The sequence below is a fragment of the Pongo abelii genome, chromosome 9 (genome assembly GCF_028885655.2).
Source record: "Pongo abelii isolate AG06213 chromosome 9, NHGRI_mPonAbe1-v2.0_pri, whole genome shotgun sequence".
Classification (NCBI taxonomy): domain Eukaryota; kingdom Metazoa; phylum Chordata; class Mammalia; order Primates; family Hominidae; genus Pongo; species Pongo abelii.
The window spans coordinates 58,291,856-58,315,372 of record NC_071994.2 but is presented as its reverse complement, the minus strand read 5'-3'; the positions used below and the strand labels follow the sequence as shown (position 1 = coordinate 58,315,372).

The window sequence follows — 23,517 nt, the reverse complement described above, 5'->3', positions numbered from 1 at the left end:
CCACTAAGATACCCCTTGAGAAGAGCAACCCTAAGACACATAATTGTCAGATTCTCCAAAGTTAAATTGAAGTAAAAAATATTAAGAGCAGCCAGAGAGAAAGGTTAGGCTATCTAAAAAGAGAAGCTCATCAGAATAACAGTAGATCTCTTTATAGAAACCCTACAAGTCAGAAGAGAATGGGGGCCAATATTCAACGGTCTTAAAAAAAAAGTATTTTCAACCCAGAGTTTCGTATCCAGCCAAACTAAGCTCAATAAACAAAGGAAAAATAAAATCCTTTCCTGACAGGCAAATGCTGAGGGATTTTGTCATCCCCAGGCCTGCCTTACAAGAGCTCCTGAAGGAAGCACTAAATATGGAAACAAAAGACCAGTACCAGCCTCTACAAAAACACACCAAAATATAAAGACCAATGACACTATGAAGAAACTGAATCAACTAATGTGCAAAATAACCAGCTAGCATCATAAGGACAGGATCAAATTCACACATAACAATATTAACCTTAAATGTAAATGGGCTAAATGCTCCAATTAAAAGACAAGGATGGGCAAATTAGATAAAGGGTCCAGACCCGTAGGTGTGCTGTATTCAGGAGACCCACCTCATGTGCAAAGGCACTTGGGCTCAAAATAAAGGGATGGAGCAATATTTACCAAGCAAATGGAAAGCAAAGAAAAAACAGAACAAAACAAAAACAAAACAAAACAAAAACAGTGGTTGCAATCCTACTCTCTAATAAAACAGGCTATAAACCAACACAGAAAAAAAAGCAAAGGAGGGCATTACATAGTGGTAAAGGGATCAATGCAACAAGAAGAGCTAACTATCCTAAATATATTTGCACCCAATACAGGAGCACACATATTCATAAAACAAGTTGTTACAGACCTACAAAGAGACTTAGACTCCAACATAATAATAGCAGGAGACTTTTACACCCCACTGTCAGATAGATCAACAAGACAGAAAATTAACAAGGATATTCAGGACTTGAACTCAGCTCTGGACCAAGTGAACCTAATAGACATCAAAAGAACTCTCCACTCCAAATCACAGAATACACATTCTTCTCAGTGCCATGTAGCACTTATTCTAAAATTGACCACATAATTGGAAGTAAAACACTTTTCAGCAAACACAAAATATTGGAAATTATAAGAAACAATCTCTCCGACCGCAGTGCATTCAGATTAGAACTCAGGATTAAGAAACTCACTCAAAACCGCACAACTACATGGAAATTGAACAAGCTGCTTCTGAATGACTACTGGGTAAATAAACAAATGAAGGCACAAATAAAGAAGTTATTTGAAACCAATGAGAACAAAGAGACAACATACCAGAATCTCTGGGACACAGCTAAAGCAATGTACCAGAATCTCTGGGACACAGCTAATAAAGAATTTCTTTGAAACCAATAAGAACAAAGAGACAATGTACCAGAATCTCTGGGACACAGCTAAAGCAGTGTTAAGAGGGAAATTAATAGCACCAAATGTCCACATCAGAAAGCTGAAAAGGCTTGAAATCAACACCCTAACATCACAATTAAAAAAACTACAGAAGCAAAAGCAAGCAAATTCAAAAGCTAACGGAAGACAAGAAATAACTAAGATCAGAGCAGAACTGAAGGAGATAGAGACACCAAAAACCCTTAAAAAAATCAATGAATCTAGGAGCTAGCCATAGCCATACTGTTTTTTTGAAAACATTAACAAGATAGATAGACCACTAGCTAGACTAGTAAAGAAAAAAAGAGAGAAGAATCAAATAGACACAATAAAATGATAGAGGGGATATCACCACTGATCCCACAGATATACAAACTACTATCACAGAATACTATAAACACCTCAAAGCAAATAAACTAGAAAATCTAGAAGAAATGGAAAAATTCTTGGACACATACACCCTCCCAAGACTAAACCAGGAAGAAGTTGAATCCCTGAATAAACCAATAACAAGTTTGGAAATTGAGGCAGTAATTAATAGCATACCAATGAACAAAAGCCCAAGACCAGATAGATTGACAGATAAATTCTACCAGAGGTGCAAAAGGAGCTGGTACTCTTCTTTCTGAAACTATTCCAAACAATAGAAAATGAGGGACTCCTCCCTAATTCATTTTATAAGGCCAGCCTCATCCTGATACCAAAACCTGGCAGAGACACAACAAAAAAAGAAAATTGCAGGCCAATATCCTTGAGGAACATCAGTGCAAAAATCCTCAATAAAGTAATGGCAAACCAAATCCAGCAGCACGTCAAAAAGCTTATCCATCATGACCAAGTCGGCTTCATCCCTGTGATGCAAGACTGGTTCAACATACACAAATCAGCAAGTGTACTCCATCACATAAACAGAACCGATAACAAACACCACGTGATTATCTCGATAGATGCAGAAAAGGCCTTTGATAAAATTCAACATCCCTTCATGTTAAAAACTCTCAATCAACTAGGTATTGATGGAATATATCTCAAATGAATAAGAAGTATTTATGACAAACATGTAGCCAATATGATACTGAATGGGCAAAAACTGGAAGCACTTCCTTTAAAAACCAGAAACAAGACAAAAATGCCCTGTCTCACCCTTCATATTCAACATAGCATTGGAAGTTCTGGCCAGGGAAATCAGGCAAGAGAAACAAATGAAGGGTATTCAAATAGGAAGACAGGAAGTCAAATTGTCTCTGTTTGCAGATGACATGATTCTATATTTAGAAAACCCCATCGTCTCAGCCCCAAACTCCTTAAGCTGATAAGCAACTTCAGCAGTCTCAGGATACAAAATCAATTTGTAAAAATTACAAGCATTTCTATACACCAATAATAGACAAGCAGAGACCCAAGTCATGAGTAAACTCCCACTCACAATTGCTACAAAGAGAATAAAAGGCCTAGGAATACAATGTACAAGGGTTGTGAAAGACCTCTTCAAGGAGAACCACAAACCACTGCTCAAGGAAGTAAGAGAGGAAACAAACAAATGGAAAAAAATTCCATTCTCATGGGTATGAAGAATCAGTATCGTGAAAATGGCCATACTACCCAAAGTAATTTATAGTTTCAGTGCTATTCCCATCAAGCTACCCTTGACTGTCTACACAGAATTAGAAAAACTACTTTAAATTTTATTTAAAACCAAAAAAGAGCCCATATAGCCAAGAAAATCCTAAGCAAAAGGAACAAAGCTGGAGGCATCATGCTACCTGACTTCAAACTGTATCACAAGGCTACAGTAACCAAAACAGCATGGTACTGTTACCAGAACAGATATATATAAACCAGTGGAACAGAACAGAGACCTCAGAAATAACACCACACATCTACAACCATCTGATCTTCGACAAACCTGACAAAAATAAGCAACGGTGAAAGGATTCCCTATTTAATAAGTAGTGCTGGGATAACTGGCTAGCTATATGCAGAAAACAGAAACTGGACCCCTTCCTTAACCATATACAAAAATTAACTGAAGATGGATTAAACACTTAAATGTAAAGGCCAAAACCATAAAAACCCTAGAAGAAAATCTAGGCAATACCATTCAGGACATAGTCATGGGCAACGACTTCATGATGAAAACACCAAGAGCAATTGCAACAAAAGCCAAAATTGACAAATGGGATCTAATTAAACTAAAGAGCTTCTGCACAGCAAAAGAAACTATCATCGGAGGGAACAGGCAACCTACAGAATGGTAGAAAATTTTTGTAATCTGATCATTTGACAAAGGTCTAATATCCAGAATTTACAAGGAAGTTAGAAGCATTTAAAAGAAGAAAACAATCAACCCCATCAAAAAGTAGGTGAAGGATATGAACAGACACTTCTCAAAAGAAGACATTTATGCAGCCAACAAATGTGTGAAAACAAGCTCATCATCACTGGTCATTAGAGAAATGCAAATCAAAACCACAATGGGACACCATCTCATGTCAGTCAGAATGGTAATTTAAATTAGGAAACAAGAGATACTGGTGAGGCTGTGGAGAAATAGGAACGCTTTCACACTGTTGGTAGGTGTGTAAATTAGTTCAACCATTGTGGAAGACACTGAGGAGATTTCTCAAGGATGTAGAACCAGAGATACTATTTGACCCAGCAGTCCAATTACTGGGTTTATATCCAAAGGATTATAAATCATTCTAATATAAAGATGCATGCATACGTATGTCTATTGCAGCACTATTTACAATTAGGTTGGAACCAACCCAAATGCCCATCAATAATAGACTGGATAAAGAAAATGTAGTACATATACACTATGGAATACTATGCAGTCATAAAAAAGAATGAGTTCATGTCCTTAGCAGGGACATGGATGAAGTTGGAGGCCATCATTCTCAGCAAACTAACACAAGAATAGAAAACCAAACAACACATGTTCTCAATCATAATCGGGAGTAGAAAAATGAGAACCGTTGAACACAGGGAGGGGAATATTACACACAGAGCCCTGTCAGGAGGTGGGCAGGAAGAGGAGGGAGAGCATTATGACAAATACCTAATGCACATGGGGCTAAAAACCTAGATGATGGTTTGATAGGTGCAGCAAACCACCATGGCAGATGTATACCTATGTTAGAAACCTGCAGATTATACACACGTATCCCAGAACTTAAAATAAAAAAGTCTGTACACATATGTATATAGCTGCTTTATTTAAAAACGCCACGTTAGAGAAAAACAGCAATGTCTTTCCACTTGTGAATAGTGAAACAAAGCATAGTACCTCCATACAATGGAACACTACTCAGTAGTACAAAAAAAAAGTCAGCAATAAGCTATGGATATCTGCAAAAATTTGGGTGGATCCTGAGGACATTATGCTGAATGAAAAAAGCCAAAGTCAAAAGATTAGATACTATATGATTCCATTTATGTAACACTTTTGAAATGATGAAATTATAGAGATGAAGAATAGATCAATCATTAGAGGAATTTGGGAAGAAACATACTGTGGGTGTGACAGTAGGAGGAGCCCAAGGGAAATCTTTGTGGTGAAGAAACACTTTTATATTTAATGCAATTGTGGTTATGAATCTACACCTGTGACAAAATGTTATGGAATGAAACATAGAGGAATATCTCACTCCAAAAACGAGTGAATGCAAACAGTGGTAAAATTTGGTAAGATGGTACTATAGATATTTGGTGAAATTTGATAAGGTTTGTAGTGTAGATAATTAGATGGTATCAATGTCAATTTCCTGGTTTTGATAATACATTTATTTAACATGTAAATATTGCTGTAGATTGGGTGATGGGCATACAGGAACTCTGTACTGTTTTCATAACTTCTTCATAGTCTACAATTAATTCACAATGAAAACTTAAAAAACAAAGACCTGTTCATTCTATGGATTTACCTCCATGGATATTGAAGTCACCAAGAATGAGGACATGGGGTATGCTGGAAGGACGTTTGTAAACCAGGCACATAGGCTAGAAGATAATATAGTAAGCACTAACAGACACCTTCCACAAAATTAAGCACATATTAAATTTTTATCATATTTGTTTCCAATAACTCTTAAAATGAATACATACACTTTTACAGACACAACTTAAGTCTGAATCATGCATCTCAACTCTCAGCAATAATTGTACATGTCTTTGATAAGAAGGCAAGTGTGCCTGCACACCTGGAGTGGGAATAACAATTTTCTTCAACTTCAGAATGTCTGAGGTTGATATGTATTATTCTCTCACGTGTGTACCAGGATGTTAAAACAGGAGTATTAAACTCAATGTCAAGTCACTATAGATATTACATTACAAAGAGGTGCTAGGTGACACAGAATTTGAATAGAAATTTTTGGGCATCCATATCAAGGCTATGCAGAGTTTAGGTTTGAATTTTTATGTGACAGTTACAATGTTGAATTTCCAGAGAAGGGGCTGCATTCCATTGCTTTTCTCTTCTCCCTTAAACCCCACGCTTTTTCTTGTTTTTTTTTTTTAATCGATGCCTTCTGACCCTGGAGGGCTAAACATATCACTGTGAGGAAGGTAAGGAGAGCAGGGCATTGACTTGGTGATTTGTCCTGTTGGGCTGCCCTGCCTGGCCCTCTCTGGACGTTACATTATTATAGAGCTCACCCCTATGAATATCACAAAACGAACACCAACCCCTATCACTTCAAGGCCACAAAATTTAATGCTCATTATTCCGAGTACTCCAGTCTTGTGATTCTATTTAAGATGGATCTTGCCACCATGACCAAATACATGGGGTGACACAAGGAATAGAACACATGTATGAATTATTCACCATTCCCCAAAAAACTCTATGCTTTTATTAACAGTGCCACTGTAAATTATCTCTCGTCTGATTTCCATCTGTCCAGATTCTATTTATCTCTCCTTGCCCAATACAAAAATTTGTGTGACTGGCAAAATTTACTAGGGCATAATTATAATAATAATGCTGGGTTAATTTTAGTCATCAGTTAAAATTCTACCTATTACACGAAGCCTTCCATGATCCACTCACTTCTACATACACACAGGAATGAGGTCTGCTCTGTCTCTACTCTCCTTCCTTGTGTTTGCATCCTGCAAGGTTTCAGAAGAATTGGACCAATACAATGGGCATGAGCATTGAGATTTCTTTTTCTATACTCTACTGTAACTGCTAGATAAGAGCAAACAAATGCCATCGATATTTATAGTGAGCATTGGTACATTGACAAAAATGGTGCCCAACTGATACCACACCGTCATACAGAACAAGCATCAGAGCAGTCTCTTTGGATTCTAGGTCACTTCCACATAGGTGAGAAGAACATATGCTTACCGTGATTATAGTCACTGTGTAGAGACGTAAATTTCTCAGGTGGTCTGGATCACAACAGTAGTTATCTTCAGTCCATGGTTATGGTAAAGTCACACTTTACCCACATATTCTGAAAAGAGATACCTGAGCACAAATGCACAAATGGCACAGTTTCAGACAGGGGCAATCTCATAACCTCACTATCTGCTTGGCTTGCCTAGAATGAGCATGTGATTCTTGTTGACCATGCAGTCAGCTTGAGAATCCCAAATCCCTTAAACTAGGTGAGTGTTCTTCCCATTCTAGCACTTGCACATCCTGCTTCCCTACATATCCTGGGATTTCCAGATGCTGAATTGGGTTTGCCTGGAGGCAAGGGCTTCTTCTGCTGGAACACAGGTAATGGTAGTAGGTAGTTCTGCAATGCCTGTTGCCTAAGCAACTGCAAGGCCTCTTGAAAATCTTTTCAGGAATTGTGCATTGGTATGATGTTAGATTATAGAACGAGGGCTGTTGTAAGATTCAGCGTATTAGTTTTGTGATGTCATAACTTGCAAAACTTTTGCAGAGATTGTTGTCTTGCATGAGCAGTCACCTGGTGAATATTCTCTAGTTTATTAAAATCATGTTGTCCTGCTTCAGCTGGGTGCTTGGGTGTGACATTCATCTTCAGGATGGCAGCAAGATAACTTGGGATTTATAGATACCCTCTCTTCTGAGCACCCTTGAGCCACAAACACTGCTTGGATAGCATGTGTCACATTGGGAGGCAGTCTTTCCTGCACTAGTGTCCTTCCTTCACAGGCTGTGCGCTCTGGGAATGTGGGTATGTTTACTTTGACTCCCAAGCGTCTGGCATGCAAGCCAGAGAGTAGAAGATGCTCAGTATGTATTTAAACAATAAATAGTGGAATAAGTGGAGATATTGCTATGAAAATCCCAGTCATAATATATTCAGGAATGGAAGTGGATAGGTTAATTGGAAATGTCTATTAATCAGTATTTATAAAAAATGATACATTTGTAACATGAATATTTCATTTTTACCTATAATTTGTTCAGTATAATAGAAATAGACTAAAGAACATTCCTTTGTGTAGGTTTCAGCAAATAGAATTCTATTCTGTCTTCCTGAAAGCATATCTATCAATCATTCTCTGTGATTTGCAGTTTGGATTAGTTTAAGTGTAGAATTTAGCATCCGATGCATAGCATTCTGTCTAAAAATGTCGTTCAATATTTTTCATTTTTGTTTAATCTTGTAGAGTTGGAAGACTCACAGCTACTAAACTAACAATAATTTTGGAACCTGCTTTTATTTTCCATTTAAGCATTCACATTAGTTTTATGGAAACCGCAATTCTTCTTTCATACTCTTGTTCCATTAACTTGTGCTGTATTTTGATAAATTAGGAAATTATATTGACAAGCCTAATTGGCAAAAGCAGGACAAGAAACAGATCCAATTGGTTCTTCTGAGGCTGATGACTCAGTGTCCTTGAGCCCAGGTATATGTGAGCATCAGTGAATTGCCATGAAGGCTCAGCATTTGCTCGGAATCAATCAATATATTTTCTTCACGAAGGTGAAAGGTTTGGTTATAGACATAGAATGTATTAGTGAGAGGCTTATTTGAAAGGTGTTTGCTTTTATGTAGAATTAGCACAGTGCGTGATGAATTAGGTTTGAATGTTTGTTGAATTCATGCCTAAAAAATAGTCATGAATGGCAGCTCCCAAAAGGTGCCGTGAGAGATTTTCATATCATTTCTTACTTTCTGGAGAACACTCCTGGAAGTCCTGCATGCTCTTCCTTGACATGTACCTGAGAGGAAATGATATAATTGACCTTGGAAAGAAGGCAGCTCATGAGCAGACTCCCACATCCCCTCCATTCTTCTTCCCAGAGGCAGTGAGCAGACCTGCAATAAAAGGCAACAGCTGTTCTCAGAACGACCAACTGCAGAGGACACTCTATTAAGTGGGAGGTGCCTATAGGAGTTCCAGTGAGACTTGGTGACTGAGCTAGCCTTTGCAAGATGCTGGACAACCCTGTGACTCTCAGGTGTGAGCTGCTTGTGAAAAATAGTTCTGAGCTTCTTCTAAATTCCACACCTAGTCTGTTGCACTAGAAATTCAAAGACATGTTCTCTGCTCTTAAAGAACTGAGGGTGTGGTAGAAGAGAAAGAGGTGAGGACAAATAATTCAATACACTGTTATAAGTGCTGTAGTAGAGCAATGTGTGAGGTCAGGTGAGTTCAGAATGGGCTTCAGCGATATAATCTAAGCCTTCTCGAAGTTGAAGTTTTCTTCCGTCAAAAGAAAAGAAATGTCACTAACATCAAGATAAGCAGTTTCCCAGGTGAGGACAAACATTATTTGATTAAATTGCCAGGTGAAAATTTTCTACAGAATTCCTCATGATAGACAACATCTTTAGCCAAAACTGTACAATTGATATCGCAGACTCCCAGAGTGGACTCTCCCAATAACCCTTAGCCTGAACTAAAGACATCACATCAAAGCTCCTTGCCTGGAGCATTGGCTGCAAACATTGGCTTCCTGCTTCCTCCCACCTGTAGGAAACCCTTTCCAATAGCCTTGTCCTACTACAGCATGTGGAAATTGAGGGTGGACAGATGGGATTCAGCATCAGCAGAGTGCTGGGCCTGGAAGAGCAATGGATCTGGACTCAGGGGACCTGAATTAAACATTGTGAACAGTGTTATAAGTGCCACCAATAAATTTGGCTGGACAAATTGAAAACTATATACCTCTTTATTGCTTTCATAGCTACTTTGTACAGTCTCCTGCATACTCAAATTGCAATTGTCAGCTCCCCTCAGTGAGGGTTAATTGCTGTGACATCACATTTTCTCTTGATAATCTCTTCTGCCTACTTGAGTTATCTGTGGAAGGTATAACCACTGGTGGAGAATAGTCCTGAATTTTGTACTGATCCCATTTCTATAATTAACTGTTTTTAATTGTGGTAAAATTTACATAACATACATTTTACAACTTTAACCATTTTAAGTGTACAATCAGTGTCAGTAAGTACATTCACAGTAAGTTGTAAGTGTTACTACTGTCCCTTTTAAGAATTTTTCATTATTCCACACAGAAATTCTGTGCTCATTTAATAATGGCTACATATTCTCCCCATCATCTAGCACCAGGATCCTCCTAATTTAATTTCTGTGTTCACGAATTTCCTAGTTTGGATACCTGGTAGAATTTGAACTTACTTTCTTTGGTATCTGGCTTATTTTCCTTAGCACAATGTTTCCAGGTTCATCTATGTCAAGCATGTATCAAAATTCTATAACAACTGTAAGTTATTATCAAGATACCATAATTGACATTGGCATGGAAAGGTCAGATGTTATCAGTCTTGCCTCTCATGTTAATGGCCATTTAACTAACTGAAAGTTACAGCCAGAACAATTTGTACAAAACCTGGAAGTATGAAGAATTCTTCTACAACTGAAAGAGTCTGTAAGCAAATAATAAATGGTTTTCAAGATAATTTCCACTTTGAAACCAATATTGAGGTTTCCAATGGCCAAAATGGAACTGGGGCACATTTGTGGGCTCCTCACTGGTCCATTAGTCCAGGAAGAGCTAAATAAGCACTTAAAAGTTCTCAAGGGGAAGGGGCCATGGTTGTCTTTACTAGAAACCAAGGCCAACATATCACCATGCTGTGGACAAATGACAGGAGAGGACTTTTCATAAAACCAATTGGTGAGAGTGTTTTTATGAAGAGAGAGTCTGTCTCTAAGGACATTATTTTGCTCTGTATCTGAGAATTCAATGGAATTTAGAGGTAGCAGAACTCACTTATTAAGAATCGAGCTTCTAACTGCAGTAATGCCTCCAGTCATAGAAGGGAATATGATTTTCAGGGGAACATAGTCTGAGAGATTAATAAGGAATCTTTCTTTTTGATACTATCAGGTAGGAAAAAAGTATAAAGAGTGTTTTAGGGTTTTGGACAGGAACTCCTTGTATTACAAAGAAAATTGCAGAAAAAGTGTTCAGTAGGAATGATTCAGTGTAAGATAACAGGGAAAATGTGTTGGTAATATCAAGGAGAATCTAAACATTGTACTGTCAGGCTAATGCTTTCTGTGGGTGAAAACCGCAACTGTCAGGTTAGATAAACATCTATTTGAAGACCTTGAGGAACCATTGAGACATTTCTGAGGCAGAAGGCTAAGAAAAACTCATATAATTGTCAAGGGTGGCAGGGCAGTGTTGCTCTCAAAGTCCTGTCTGACAGGGCAGAGGTTCTTCCTCACTGCTCCAATCTGCTTCCCGACAGCTCCAGGGTTTCCTCAGGAAACCACCCTCCACCTTCATCCACCTCAGACGTGTCCTGCAGAGCCCTCTGGAGAACCAGCTTCAGATTCTGCCTATTTTGACGCTGCCTAAAGGACCCCACGAAGAAGTAAATGATGGGGTTGGCACTGCTGTTAAGAGCAGACAGGAAAATAGAAACTAGATGAACATGACAAAATAAGACTTCCCAGTCCACGTGGATCCATAAAAATAGGAAAAACTGAATGCCAAAGGGCAGGCCGCAGAGGAGGAAGACCAGCACTGTGAGCAGGATGGTCACGTACAGCCTGGTCAGCGGTATCTTCCGGGATCCACAGAGAATCCTGATCAGCAGGACCAGATTGGACCCACAGAGAACCACACATAAAAAAATCAGCCACGCGACTGTGATGAAATCTGATGTTTGACACCAAGCAGAATCAGCATCACTAAACAGGAAGCCACAGAACATCCACTCCAGGATGCTCCGCAGCAGGGACAGGGCCCAAAGCAGGACACACACCACCGCTGACAGGTGTGTGGGGCGGTGGCAGCGGTACCAGATGGGCCACAGGACGGACAGGCAGCGCTCGGTGCTCATGGCACTCAGAAAGCTCAGGCCTGCGAAGTAGGAAAACATCATCACAGGATAGAGGATTTTAGAGATGGTATGGGGGATACTGATGAAGCTTAACAGAGAATATATAAGGCGGCCGCTGAGGAAGAGGAAGTCTGCTGCGGCCAGGTTGAGGATGTAGATGGAGAAGGCGGTCCTGCGCATACGGAAGCCCAAGAGCCAGAGCACAACAGCATTTCCTGTCAGCCCGACAAGGGAAATGATGCACGTCAGCACCGTGAGGCTCAAGGTCTGCTTGTAGCAAAGAGTCTCCTCAGTTCCGTTGATTGGTGTCGGTTCTGTATCCAAGGTTGGGATGGTTGGATCCATGCTCAGAAACCCTAGTCTGGTGACCCTGGAAACAGAAACCAGTTGTGATCACCAGCTGTATGATCTCTGATTCTCCCCACCACCCTGCCATGTGGGATTTACTTCCTCATTTAAAGAGGAGAGATCAGAGACTCACAGAGAATAAGTCACCTATCAAAAGGTGGGGGTCCTCAAATCCAGTTTGAAATCCAGTTCTTGTTGACTCTGAAGCCTGACCTCTCTCTACTGCCACGCAAGTTCTGTGCTAACATGGGAATAACATTAGGATCAAAACACCCCCACTCAAGTGGCCGGGGCTGTGGACCCGATGATTACTCTATCCTGGGCCTGAAATTTTCTCTCAGGGGGAGGAATTCAGATATGCAAAGGGGTGGTTGTGACACCCTCATGACCAGGACTGATCATCCATGGACAGGAAAGGAGATCATGCATTATGAACCAGAGGAAAATGTGACCTTTGCTAGGATAAGTGTGAAAATGGCTGGACCTGGTGGGTGAGAAATAACTCAGTGTGTCAGTCATTGCAGACAGGACCACATTTTACATTTTATAATCCTAGTGCCTATTTCCCTGAGCAGCACACTGTGCTTTTCATAAACATTCATTCAATGAAGGAATGCATGCATGAGAAGCCTAATGGTAATGGTAGATTTGGGTGAAATGGAAAATAAAAATGAAAGCACAATGTAAGTTATTAGAACACACATGTTTAATTAGATACAGAAAATTTCATTCATCAGAATTCTATTTGTGGACAGCTCGATCTGTGTTAAAAAGAATTATTTATGTGTGCCCAAAACCTGAAATTGACCACTCATGTGCCTTTAAAATAAGGACTCAGTGTAGCTTTGCTGAACACCTAGAAGCATTTTTGTACACAGTGTTTGGGTAGGGTGTGGGTCTAAGCTGAATTGCTCAGCAATAGAGCAGAGGAAAGAGTAAGTGAGGGTGAGCCTGAGTGCTCAGAAGCAGGAAATTGAAGTGTGGGAATATGTATGGGGGACTACTAAGTGTTCTGCTGAGTATACACAATGTAAACCTATTTCATTCTCTCCTTCAGGAGATCTTTGGTTTGTTTCTTTGTTGATGCAAACATTTGTATGTGAGGAGTCCATGAGGGGAAATAGGAGATATGTAGAGCTTGGAGTATAAAGAGAGATATTCATGCAGATTTCAACTGGAGAATGAGCACTGGGTCTAATCTGGGAGAATAAGAGCAGCTGATGGAGAGTTTATTAGGTATTGTCTCTTTTAATTATCTGAAGAGCCTAGGAGTTAAGAATGAGTATTATTCCCATATGTCAGATAATGCATTGGAACACAAAAAGAGTGAATTATTCATTCTGGGACTTATATAGTATGAATTTGAGCCCAGCAGGGCTGACTCATGATCCAGTCTTTGAGCAGCCCTTTACACCCAGCACCACTCTGTGTCAATTATACATGTTAGAGTGGGTAAAGGAGAGGCAGGATTCTCAAGATTAAATCCAAGTTGGCAGGCAAAATTGTGGGTTGAAAAAAAGAAAACCAACCTAAACAAATTTCAGATAGAGAATGAGAAGCAAATCAAATAGGGAACAATATAGAGGAGAGTGAAGGCATTTAGGAATAAATTCAGGAGTTCCTTTTTGCCTATCAGAGGCCACCTTTGCTCTGGAATCCCAAGAATGCACAGGGACAGGAGGCCTCCAGGTGGAAAGAAGACTCACCCTCCTCTGGGAGTACAGAGGAGCGTCAGGAGTGAGTGCATCCATCATGAGCTCTCTTAGAGAGACAAGCTGCCACAGCCTTCCTTGGCCCAAAAGGAAATGGGAGGAAAAGGAGAACCTCTGTTATCCACACTCAGGGCACTAAACACATTGTCCCTCTGTATTTAGGGTAATGGTGTGTTTGTCTTCCTCATGAAACCTGAAGCTTCATAACGACTAGTCATGCCTTTTTCGCTGTGATATCACCAACATTTAGCATGTGTTCCTTAAAGATCGTCTATGGTATTATCTTAATATAACATAAGATGAAGCTGAGGCCTAGAGAATTAAAGTGTTTTCGTGAGTTCACAACACGAAGAGCAGGCCCAATGCCAGCCCCTGGTCCCTGGAGCCTTGCATGAGACTTCTGTATGGTTCTCTGCCCCATGATTCATTATTTCAGAGGAGTTCCTGAAAAATCTTGATGTGAGCACAGAATCAGAGACAGTTAGAGGCAGAAGAGACTGCTAGGTTGCCCCAGTGTTCATTTTCCTGTTTGGTCACCTAAAAATTCTGAGAGTTTAAAAGTGGCACAAAGACCCACATTCCAGTTTTCCTTGATGCTGGGTGCCATTTTATGACCAGGTGCTGTTCAGTGAAAGATGCACAAAACAGATGTAAGCAAGTCCTGGCTCATAGGACCAATAGCAGGAGCAACGCATCTCCTTTCCTTATTTTTTTTCCATCATGCTGAAATGCTGGCGTGGCTGGGAACCATGTAGGATCACAAGGATGAGGGCAACTCTCTAGGGACTGGGAAGTAGCAGTTTTTGGAATTCTGATGTACGATGCCTTGGAGGTTCCAGCACTGATCTCAAAGAGTGTCATTTCTGGGTATTCACAGGGGCTTTCGCATATGGCAGATGTGTGTGCTGCAACCCCAGCATACACCAAAATCTGCAGATGCTCAATTTCCTTATATAAAATGATGTGATAGTTGTACAAAACCTGTGCACTTTCTCCCAGATACATTAAATCACTTCTAAGTTACTTAGAATAACTGAAAAAATGCAAATGCCATGTAAGTTCTTGTTTTACTGTGTTATTTCAGAAGTAATGACAAGGAAAAACAAGTTTGTACCTGTTCAGTACATGCACACCTCCGCCATACCCTTATTTTTGGAATAGTTTCCACCTGTGGTTTGTTGAATCTGCAGATTCAGGACCTAGTGACCCAGAGGCACCACTGTACTTTCTTATTTAAGATATTTCTACTTCGTGTCTTTATGAGAGGGGTCAAACTTATATTTTAAACAAAAGAAATATGTTCTCTTTTTAAAATTACATTTTATTTTCTATGCATTTTTGATGAATGCAAACATTTCTGCATAGAAGTGACAGGAGAGAAAGACGTGCCGAACATTAAAGTAGTCTGAAAGAGCTGAAATGAGACAGGAATCAATCACCTGTAGACAGAGACTGTCCCAGGAATTAGGAGGATATAAGAAGGAAAGAGGGATAGTCTCATTTGCTATGACGATTTGCTTTCCATTCTTCTCTATCCTGTTTGACACCCCAAGAGAGTGGCTTCTATGAACGACATCAGTGGGATTCTTTTTAATTCCAGTTTCTGGTGGAATTGGGACACTGGGAGACACCTGGATGAGACTGGAAGACAGCAGGAGAGCCACTTGGGATTTCCACCTCCTGGCTCTCTGCCGGTGTATTAGTTCATTCTTGAATTGCTACAAAGAGATACCTGAGACTGGGAAATTTATGAAGAAAACAGGTTTAATTGGCTCATGGCTCTGCGGGCTATACAAGAAGCATAGCAGCTTCTGCTTCTAAGGAGGCCTCAGGAAGCTTCCAATCATGGTGAAAGGCAAAGGGGGAGCAAGTCATCTCACATGGTGAGAGCAGGAGCAAGAGAGACAGGGAAGAGGTGCTACACACTTTTAAACAACTAGATCGCAAGAGAACTCACTATCACTAAGGCAATACCAAAGGGGGATGGTGTTAAGCCATTCATGAGAAACCATCCCCACGATCTAATCACCTCCTGCCAGGCCCTCCCTCCAACACTGGGAATTACAATCAACATGAGATTTGGTTGGGAACACAGATCCAAAGCATATCAGCCTGTGTGGCTGTGTGTTGGCCGTGCAAGGCTTCTCCACCTGCCTGCTGGTGCTCTCCCACCCCTATTGCTACAGCTATGGCTATGGCAACAATGGTAACTGCTCCTTGCCTGTCCCTTTCAGCCTAGGGGAGGACTTAGTCCTCCCCTATGTATTGCTGCTTAGGGTGCTGACCCATGCATTGTCTCTTTCCCTTAACCTTGCACATCTTTGTAAATACTTCCCTCATGAAACACTCCTCAGTTATTTCAGTTTGGACCATCTATTTCTTCCTTGAACCTTTCCAGACAGGCAAGGATTAATAATTTAGAAAAGTAAGTAAAACAACAAAACCTGCTTCTACAGCAGTTCAACTCTGTGAAGCAATGCTTGCATGTCCTGTAACTCCTTAAATGAATGTGAGAGGCAGCATTCTCTCCATGAGGACAGGTTCAGTGATTGGAATAAGGGAGCTGATATGGACAGATAAATCAAACGGGGGGACTCCAGTTGAAACTCACACAGTCTGGATTGGCAGCACTCAGTTTCCAGAAGGAAACTTCATGTCCCCTGTCTTTTCCTGAAACAAGCTCATGATCCCCTGCCTGTAGCACCTAGGTGGAAACACAGAAACGATCTTATAGCAAAAACCATAACTGACTATGGAAGAAGACAATTCTTGGTACTTACCCTTATCTTTTTCTCTTTTGTCCAGAGGTGAAGACTTCCCTTGTGCTAAAGGTGGAGGGCCTTTCTGGGATTCAGTGACTTCGGAGAACCCTTCTGTGTTGCTTAATTCAGGAGATGTGTACAGGAGCTGGAGTCAGAGCTGGTGAGCAATCCAGGCTTATGAAGATGCTGGACAGACTTGTTATTTCCTGTATGAGGACTATGGACAAATCAGTGGCCAGAGGTATTGGAGACACAAACCCTACCTGAGATAATTCTTGGCCTCTGTCCCATATCCAATACAGATAAGCCTCTCCCATCACATTCCATCTTGTTCAACTTGCTTGATAAAAACAGTGGCGCAGTTTGAGAGAATGGACTCCCATTTTAAAAAAAGTTCTACTGTGTATAAAATGCTATCAAATAGCATTGCATGCTACATTAAAATCTTTCATAAAAGGATGAGTCAGTTGATGTGGCAGACTTCACTGTTGTCTTGTTTTAAGATATTGGTACAGCCTGTCTTACCTTCAGCAGCCACCTCAGCAGCCATCAATATCAAGCAAGACCCTCCAGCAGCAAAACATTTGGCTTGATAAAGGTTCTGATGATGGTTACCATTTCTTAGTGAAAAAGTATTTTTTTAAGTAATGCATGCACATTGCTTTAGACATAAGGCCACTGTGACTCAATAGACTACAGTATAGTGTAAGCATAACTTTTACATGTAGTGGTACACCAAAAATTCATGTGATTCACTTTATTGTAATATCTGCTTTATTGCAGTAGTGGAAGTGGACTTTTAATATCTTCAGTGTATTCCTATATATGATAAAGTTTGTATAGCAAAGTAGTATGTAAAACAGGCACAATTGAATGAATGGGATTGGGACAACTGAGTTTCTGTGTGAAATAAATAAAGGTGGAAACATACTTTACATATGATTTGAGGATAAATCCAAATACACTACTTAAAATTTTATAATGAAAATACAATTACCTGGAGAAGCCATAGCCAAATAGTTTTTAAATCAAAGTGGAAAAAGACTTTCAATTATAGGATACAATTCAGAATATATTAAACAAAATATTTATAAAGACAAAAAGAAGGCTAGCTGTGATGGCCCACTCCTGTAATCCCAGCACTTTGGGAGGCCGCGTGGGTGGATCGCTTGAGCTCACAAGTTTGAGACCATCCTGGGCAACATAGTGAAAACCCGTCTCTACAAAAAATACAAAAACCATCCAGGTGTGGTGGTGCATGTCTGTAGTCCCAGCTACTTGGGACGTTGTGGTTGGAGGATGGCTTGAGCCCAGGCTGCGGAGGTTACAGTGAGCCAACATCACACCACTGCACTCCCCTGGCTGATAGAGCCAGACTTTGTCTCAAAAAAAAAAAAAAAAAAGCTATTTTTTTTAGCATAACATTAACCATCATAATCAAGATATAAATAAACTGTGGCCAGTCATGGTGGCTCACCCCTGTAATCCCAGCACTTTGGGAGGCCAAGGCGGGCAGATCACCTGAGGTCAGGAGTATAAGACCAGCCTGGCCACCATGGTGAAAACTGGTCTCTACTAAAAATACAAAAATTAATTGGTTGTGGTGGGACACACTTGTAATCCCAGCTGCTCGAGAGGCTGAGCAAGAGAATGGATTGAACCTAGTAGACGAAAGTTGCAGTGAGCCAAGATTGTGCCTCTGCACTCCAGCTTGGGTGACAGAACAAGACTCCATCTCAAAAAATAAATTACTAAATTAATAAAATTAAATAAATAAACTGGGAGATGTTTGGTAATGTATGTTATAGCCAAAGTATAAATTTTCTCTATTGATACAAATTTTTCTAAATGATGTTAATAGTTCAAAATTGAAAAAGGTAATAAGAAAATAACTTTAAGTCGTGATTCACAATTTCTAAAAAATAAAAATGGCTCCTAAACATATGGAAAGAGGAGAAATTCAACTCATAATGAAAGACATGCCAATTGAAATTACAGAGTTATATTTTATTTACCAAAATATAAAAAACCATTAAGTTTTATAGCATACAGTGTGGGGATGGAGTGGGATCAGGTACCCTCACTCATTTCTGCTGAGGATACAGATGGATACAACTTCCAGTGAGGGCTATTTTCAACATATGTAAGCATGTGTAAAGTATCATCCTTTTCTCTCTGTAATTCCTCATCTAGGAATTTATCTTAGAAATATATTTGTGCATGTTCAAAAGATCTATGTACTAAGTTAATAAATGCAGTGTTATTTACAGTTAAAAACTGGTAACAGCCAAAATGGCCATCAATACTGTATAAATTACTGTCTATCTATGCAATAGAATACTCTGTAGCTACCCAGAAAGAGCAACAAACCTAATATAAAAGACCCTCCAGAATTTGTTAGAGTTTTTAAAAAAGAATGCAGACCAATGTATATATTGTATGACAAAAAATATATATTGTTTTATTATTAAATATTTGTGATTAATATACACTTATTAGTAAGTATAATAGGATATGTCTTTGTTAACAAGGCAAGGATGCCTGAGGACCTAAAATGGGAATGACAGTTTGCAGTGAGTGTATTTAAAGATTATTTTTGAAAGCTTTGACTTTATTACCATGTCACAAATAAATTTTCAAACAAAAAACAAAAATTTAATGATCTAGCTAAGACAGGGAGTTAGAGATATGAGAAGATATGAGGAAGGGTGAGGAAATGAAGATAATGAGTACACAAAACTCTTTGGAAGGTATTTTTTTCTAAAGGAAAGAAGATAAATCAGGCTGTGGATAGAGACGAATGGTTGCTTAGATGGTGTTTTATGCCACAAATAGGATGGGGTGTTTTAATTGCAATGGAAGGATCCATTAGAGAAGGAAACATTGAAGATGTAGAAGGGAGAGGCAATAATGCTATAAAACGTTTCTGGGGAGGGAAAAGGGGAACCTGCACAAATGGAAAGGGTGGTTTCAAACAGGAATTTGCAGAGCCCATTTCCTGGCATGAGAGAAAATACAGAGAGATGTGCTCAGAGGCAGATGGGGAGATAGGTTCCCTCTGGGGAGATTGAGTAATTCTCAGAAGAGCATCACCTGACAGTGATTAAAAAAATAAATAAAGAGTAGGTGGTTTCAGGAGAGAGACGATGGCTGAAGGTTTTCCTTTGGGGAGTGAGAGGCAATTATGGAAATGTTACATGAGTGTTCAGGAGATATAAGTGAACATTTCAGGTTCAAGGTCATAAATGTACAGTGAAACCACTAGGCATGGTTGTGTGTTGTGCTGCAGCCACACTCAGTTCTATGGGAACAGGCATGGAGTTAGTGGAGAGCTGGATTCAATCAGGGCAAAAGACGAACAGATGCTTCAGCAAGGACATATATGCATGACAAATAAACACATAAAAAGATGCTCAACATCACTAATGTTTAGGACAATAAATAAAAGTCACGAGATACCACTCTACCCTCTCAATATGGCTAAAATATAAAATACTGATAGTTTCAAATATTGGCTGAGATTTGAAGGAACTGGAGGTCTCATACACTGCCAATGAGAAAGTAAAATAGTAGAGTTACTCTGGGAAATCTTCTTGCATTTTCATACAATCCAGCAATCCAGCGTATCCTAGAACCTGGAAAATTTATCCTAGAAACTGGGAAACTATGTTGACTTAAAAATCTGTACAGGAGAGGGGCCAAGATGGCCAAATCAAAACAGTTCTGGTCTGCAGCTCCCAGCGGGACCAACGCAGAAGACTGGTGATTTCTGCATTTCCAACTGAGGTACCCAGTTCATCTCATTGAGACTGGTTAGGCAGTGTGTACAACCCACGGAGAGCAAGGAGAAGCAGGGTGGGGCGGTGCTTCATCTGCGAAGTGCAAGGAGCCAGGGGACACGTTTCCCCCGATCAAGGGAAGCTGTGAGGAACCCTGCTACCAGCCCAGTACTAAGCTTTGCAAATGGTTTTTGCAATCCGCAGATCAGGAGATTCCCTTGTGTGCCTACACCACCAGGGCTCTGGGTTTCAAGCACAATATTGGGCAGCTGTTTGGGCAGAGACTGACCTAGCTGCGGGGTTTTTTTTCATACCCCAGTGGTGCCTGGAACCCCAGTGAGACAGATCCTTTCACTGCCCTGGAAAGGGGGCTGAAGCCAGGGAGACAAGTGGTCTCCCTCAATGGGTCCCACTCCCACAGAGCCCAGCAAGCAAAGAACCACTGGCTTGAAATTCTCACTGCCAGCACAGCAGTCTGAAGTCGACCTGGGAGGATCGAGCTTTGTGGAGGGAGGGGTATCCGCCATTTCTGAGGCTTTAATAGGCAGTTTTCCCCTGACAGTGTTAAGAAAGCTGGGAGGTTTGGACTGGGCGGAATTCACCACAGCGCAGCTAAGCAGCTGTGGCCAGACTGCTTCTGTAGATTCCTCCTCACTGGGCAGGACATCTCTGAAGGAAAGGCAGCAGGCGCAGTCAGGGGTTTACAGATAAAATTCCTATCTCCCTGGGATGGAGCACGTGGGGGGTGGGGGAGAAGGGGAGGCTGTGGGCGCAACTGCAGCAGATTTAATCTTTCCTGCCTGCTGCCTCTGAAGATAGCAGCTGATCCTGATAAGGGGGGTTCTCCCAGCACAGTGCACCAGCTCTGCTAAGGGACAGACTGCCTCCTCAAGTGGGTCCCTGACCCCCGTGCCTCCCAACTGGGAGAGACCTCCTAACAGGGGTTGACAGACACCTCATACAGGAGAGCTGTGGTTGGCATCAGGCCAGTGCCCCTCTGGAATGAAGCTTCCAGAGAAAGGATCAGGTGGCCATCTTTGCTGTTCTGCAGCCTCCACTGATGATACCCGGGTGAACAGGGTCTGGATTGGATCTCCAGCAAACTGCAGCCGACCTGCAGAAGAGAGGCCTGACTGTTAGAAGACAAACTAGCAAACAGAAAGCAATAACATCAACATCAACTAAAAAGACCCCCACACAAAAACCCCATCCAAAGGTCATCAACCTCAAAGATCAAAGGTAGATAAATCCAGAAATATGAGGAAAGCAGTGCAAAAATACTGAAAATTCCAAAAACCAGAAAGCCTCTTCTCCTCCAAACTATCGCAACTCCTCTCAAGCAACAGCGCAAAACTGCATGTAGAATGAGACTGATGAATTGACAGAATTAGGCTTCAAAAGGTGGGTAATAATAAACTCCTCTGAGCTAAAGGAGCATATTCTAACCCAATGCAAGAAAGCTAAGAACCTTGATAAAAGGTTACAGGAACTGCTAACTAGAATAACCAGTAAAGAGAGGAACATAAATGACCTGATGGAGCTGAAAAACACAGCACAAGGACTTTGTGAAGCATACACAAGTATCAATAGCCAAATTGATCAAGTGGAAGAAAGAACATCAGAGATTGAAGATCAACTTACTGAAATAAGGTTTGAAGACTAGATTAGAGAAAAAGAATGAAAAGGAACGAACAAAACCTCCAAGAAATATGGGACTATGTGAATAGACAAACCTACAATTGATTGGTACAACTGAAAGTGATGGGGAGAATGGAACCAAGTTCGAAAATACACTTCAGGATATTATCCAGGAGAACTTCACCATCCTAGCAAGACAGGCCAACATTCAAATTTAGGAAACAGAGAGAACAACACTAAGATATTCCTCGAGAAGAGCAACCCCAAGACACGTAATTGTTAGATTCTCCAAAGTTGAAATAAAGGAAAAAATGTTAAAGGCAGCAAGAGAGAAAGGTCAGGCTACCTAAAAGGGAAGCCCATCAGAATAACAGCAGATCTCTCTGCAGAAACCCCGCAAGGCAGAAGAGAGTGGGGGCCAATATTCAACATTCGTAAAGAAAAGAATTTTCAACCCAGAGTTTCACATCCAGCCAAACTAAGCTCCATAAGGAAAGAAGAAAAAAAATCCTTTCCCGACAGGCAAATTGTAAGGGATTTTGTCATCACCAGGGCTACCTTACAGGAGCTCCTGAAGGAAGCGCTAAATATAGAAAGGAAAAACTGGTACCAGCCACTGCAAAAACATGCTAAAATATAAAGACCAATCACACTATGAAGAAACTGCATTAACTAATGTGCAAAATACCCAGGTAGCATCAGGCAAATTGGATAAACAGTCAAGACCCATAGGTGTGCTATATTCAGGAGACTCATCTCACGTGCAAAGACACACATAGGCTCAAAATAAGGGGATGGAAAAATATTTGCCAAGCAAATGGAAAGCAAAAAAAAAAGCAGCGGTTGCAATCTTAGTCTCTGAAAAAACAGTCTTTAACTAATGAAGATCAAAAAAGACTAAGGAGGGCATTATATAATGGTAAAGGGATCAAGGCAACAAGAAGAGCTAACTATCCTAAATATATATGCACCCAATACAGGAGCACCCACATTCATAAAACAAGTTCTTACAGACCTGCAAAGAGACTTAGACTCCAACATAATAATAGCAGGAGACTTTTACACCCCATTGTCAATATTAGATCAAAGAGACAGAAAATTAACAAGGATATTCAGGACTTGAACTCAGCTCCGGACCAAGTGAACCTAATAGACATCGACAGAACTCTCCACCCCAAATCAACAGAATATACATTCTTCTCAGTGCCACATAGCACTTATTCTAAAAATCGACCACGTAATTGGAAGTAAAATACTCCTCAGCAAATACAAAAGATTGGAAACAATAACAAACAAACTCTCTGACTGCAGTGCAATCAAATTAGAACTCAGGATTAAGAAACTCACTCAAAACCGCACAACTACATGGAATTGAACAACCTGCTCCTGAATGACTACTGGGTAAATAACAAAATTAAGGCAGAGATAAAGACGTTCTTTGAAATCACTGAGAACAAAGAGACAATTTACCAGAATCTATGGGACACAGCTAAAGCAGTGTTAAGAGAGAAATTTATAGTACCAAATGCCCACATTAGAAAGCTGAAAAGCCTTGAAATCAA

At 40.3% G+C, this 23,517-nt stretch overlaps 1 protein-coding gene across 1 annotated transcript; it reads right to left on the bottom strand.

The window, feature by feature from the left end:
- Positions 1 to 10,775: 10,775 nt before the first annotated feature.
- On the bottom strand, positions 10,776 to 16,691 carry LOC100436682 (mas-related G-protein coupled receptor member X1). The gene is made up of 2 exons (XM_054524601.1): positions 16,557 to 16,691; positions 10,776 to 12,086 (listed from the first exon to the last, which is right to left on the bottom strand). The coding sequence occupies exon 2, from the start codon at positions 12,059 to 12,061 to the stop codon at positions 11,093 to 11,095; it is 969 nt and encodes a 322-aa protein (XP_054380576.1). The 5' UTR covers positions 12,062 to 12,086; positions 16,557 to 16,691; the 3' UTR covers positions 10,776 to 11,092.
- Between the last annotated feature and the right edge of the window lie 6,826 nt (positions 16,692 to 23,517).

Coding starts and splice junctions, on each gene's coding strand:
- LOC100436682 (XM_054524601.1), bottom strand. CDS start 12,061: ATGGATCCAACCATCCCAACCTTGGATACAGAACCGACACCAATCAAC.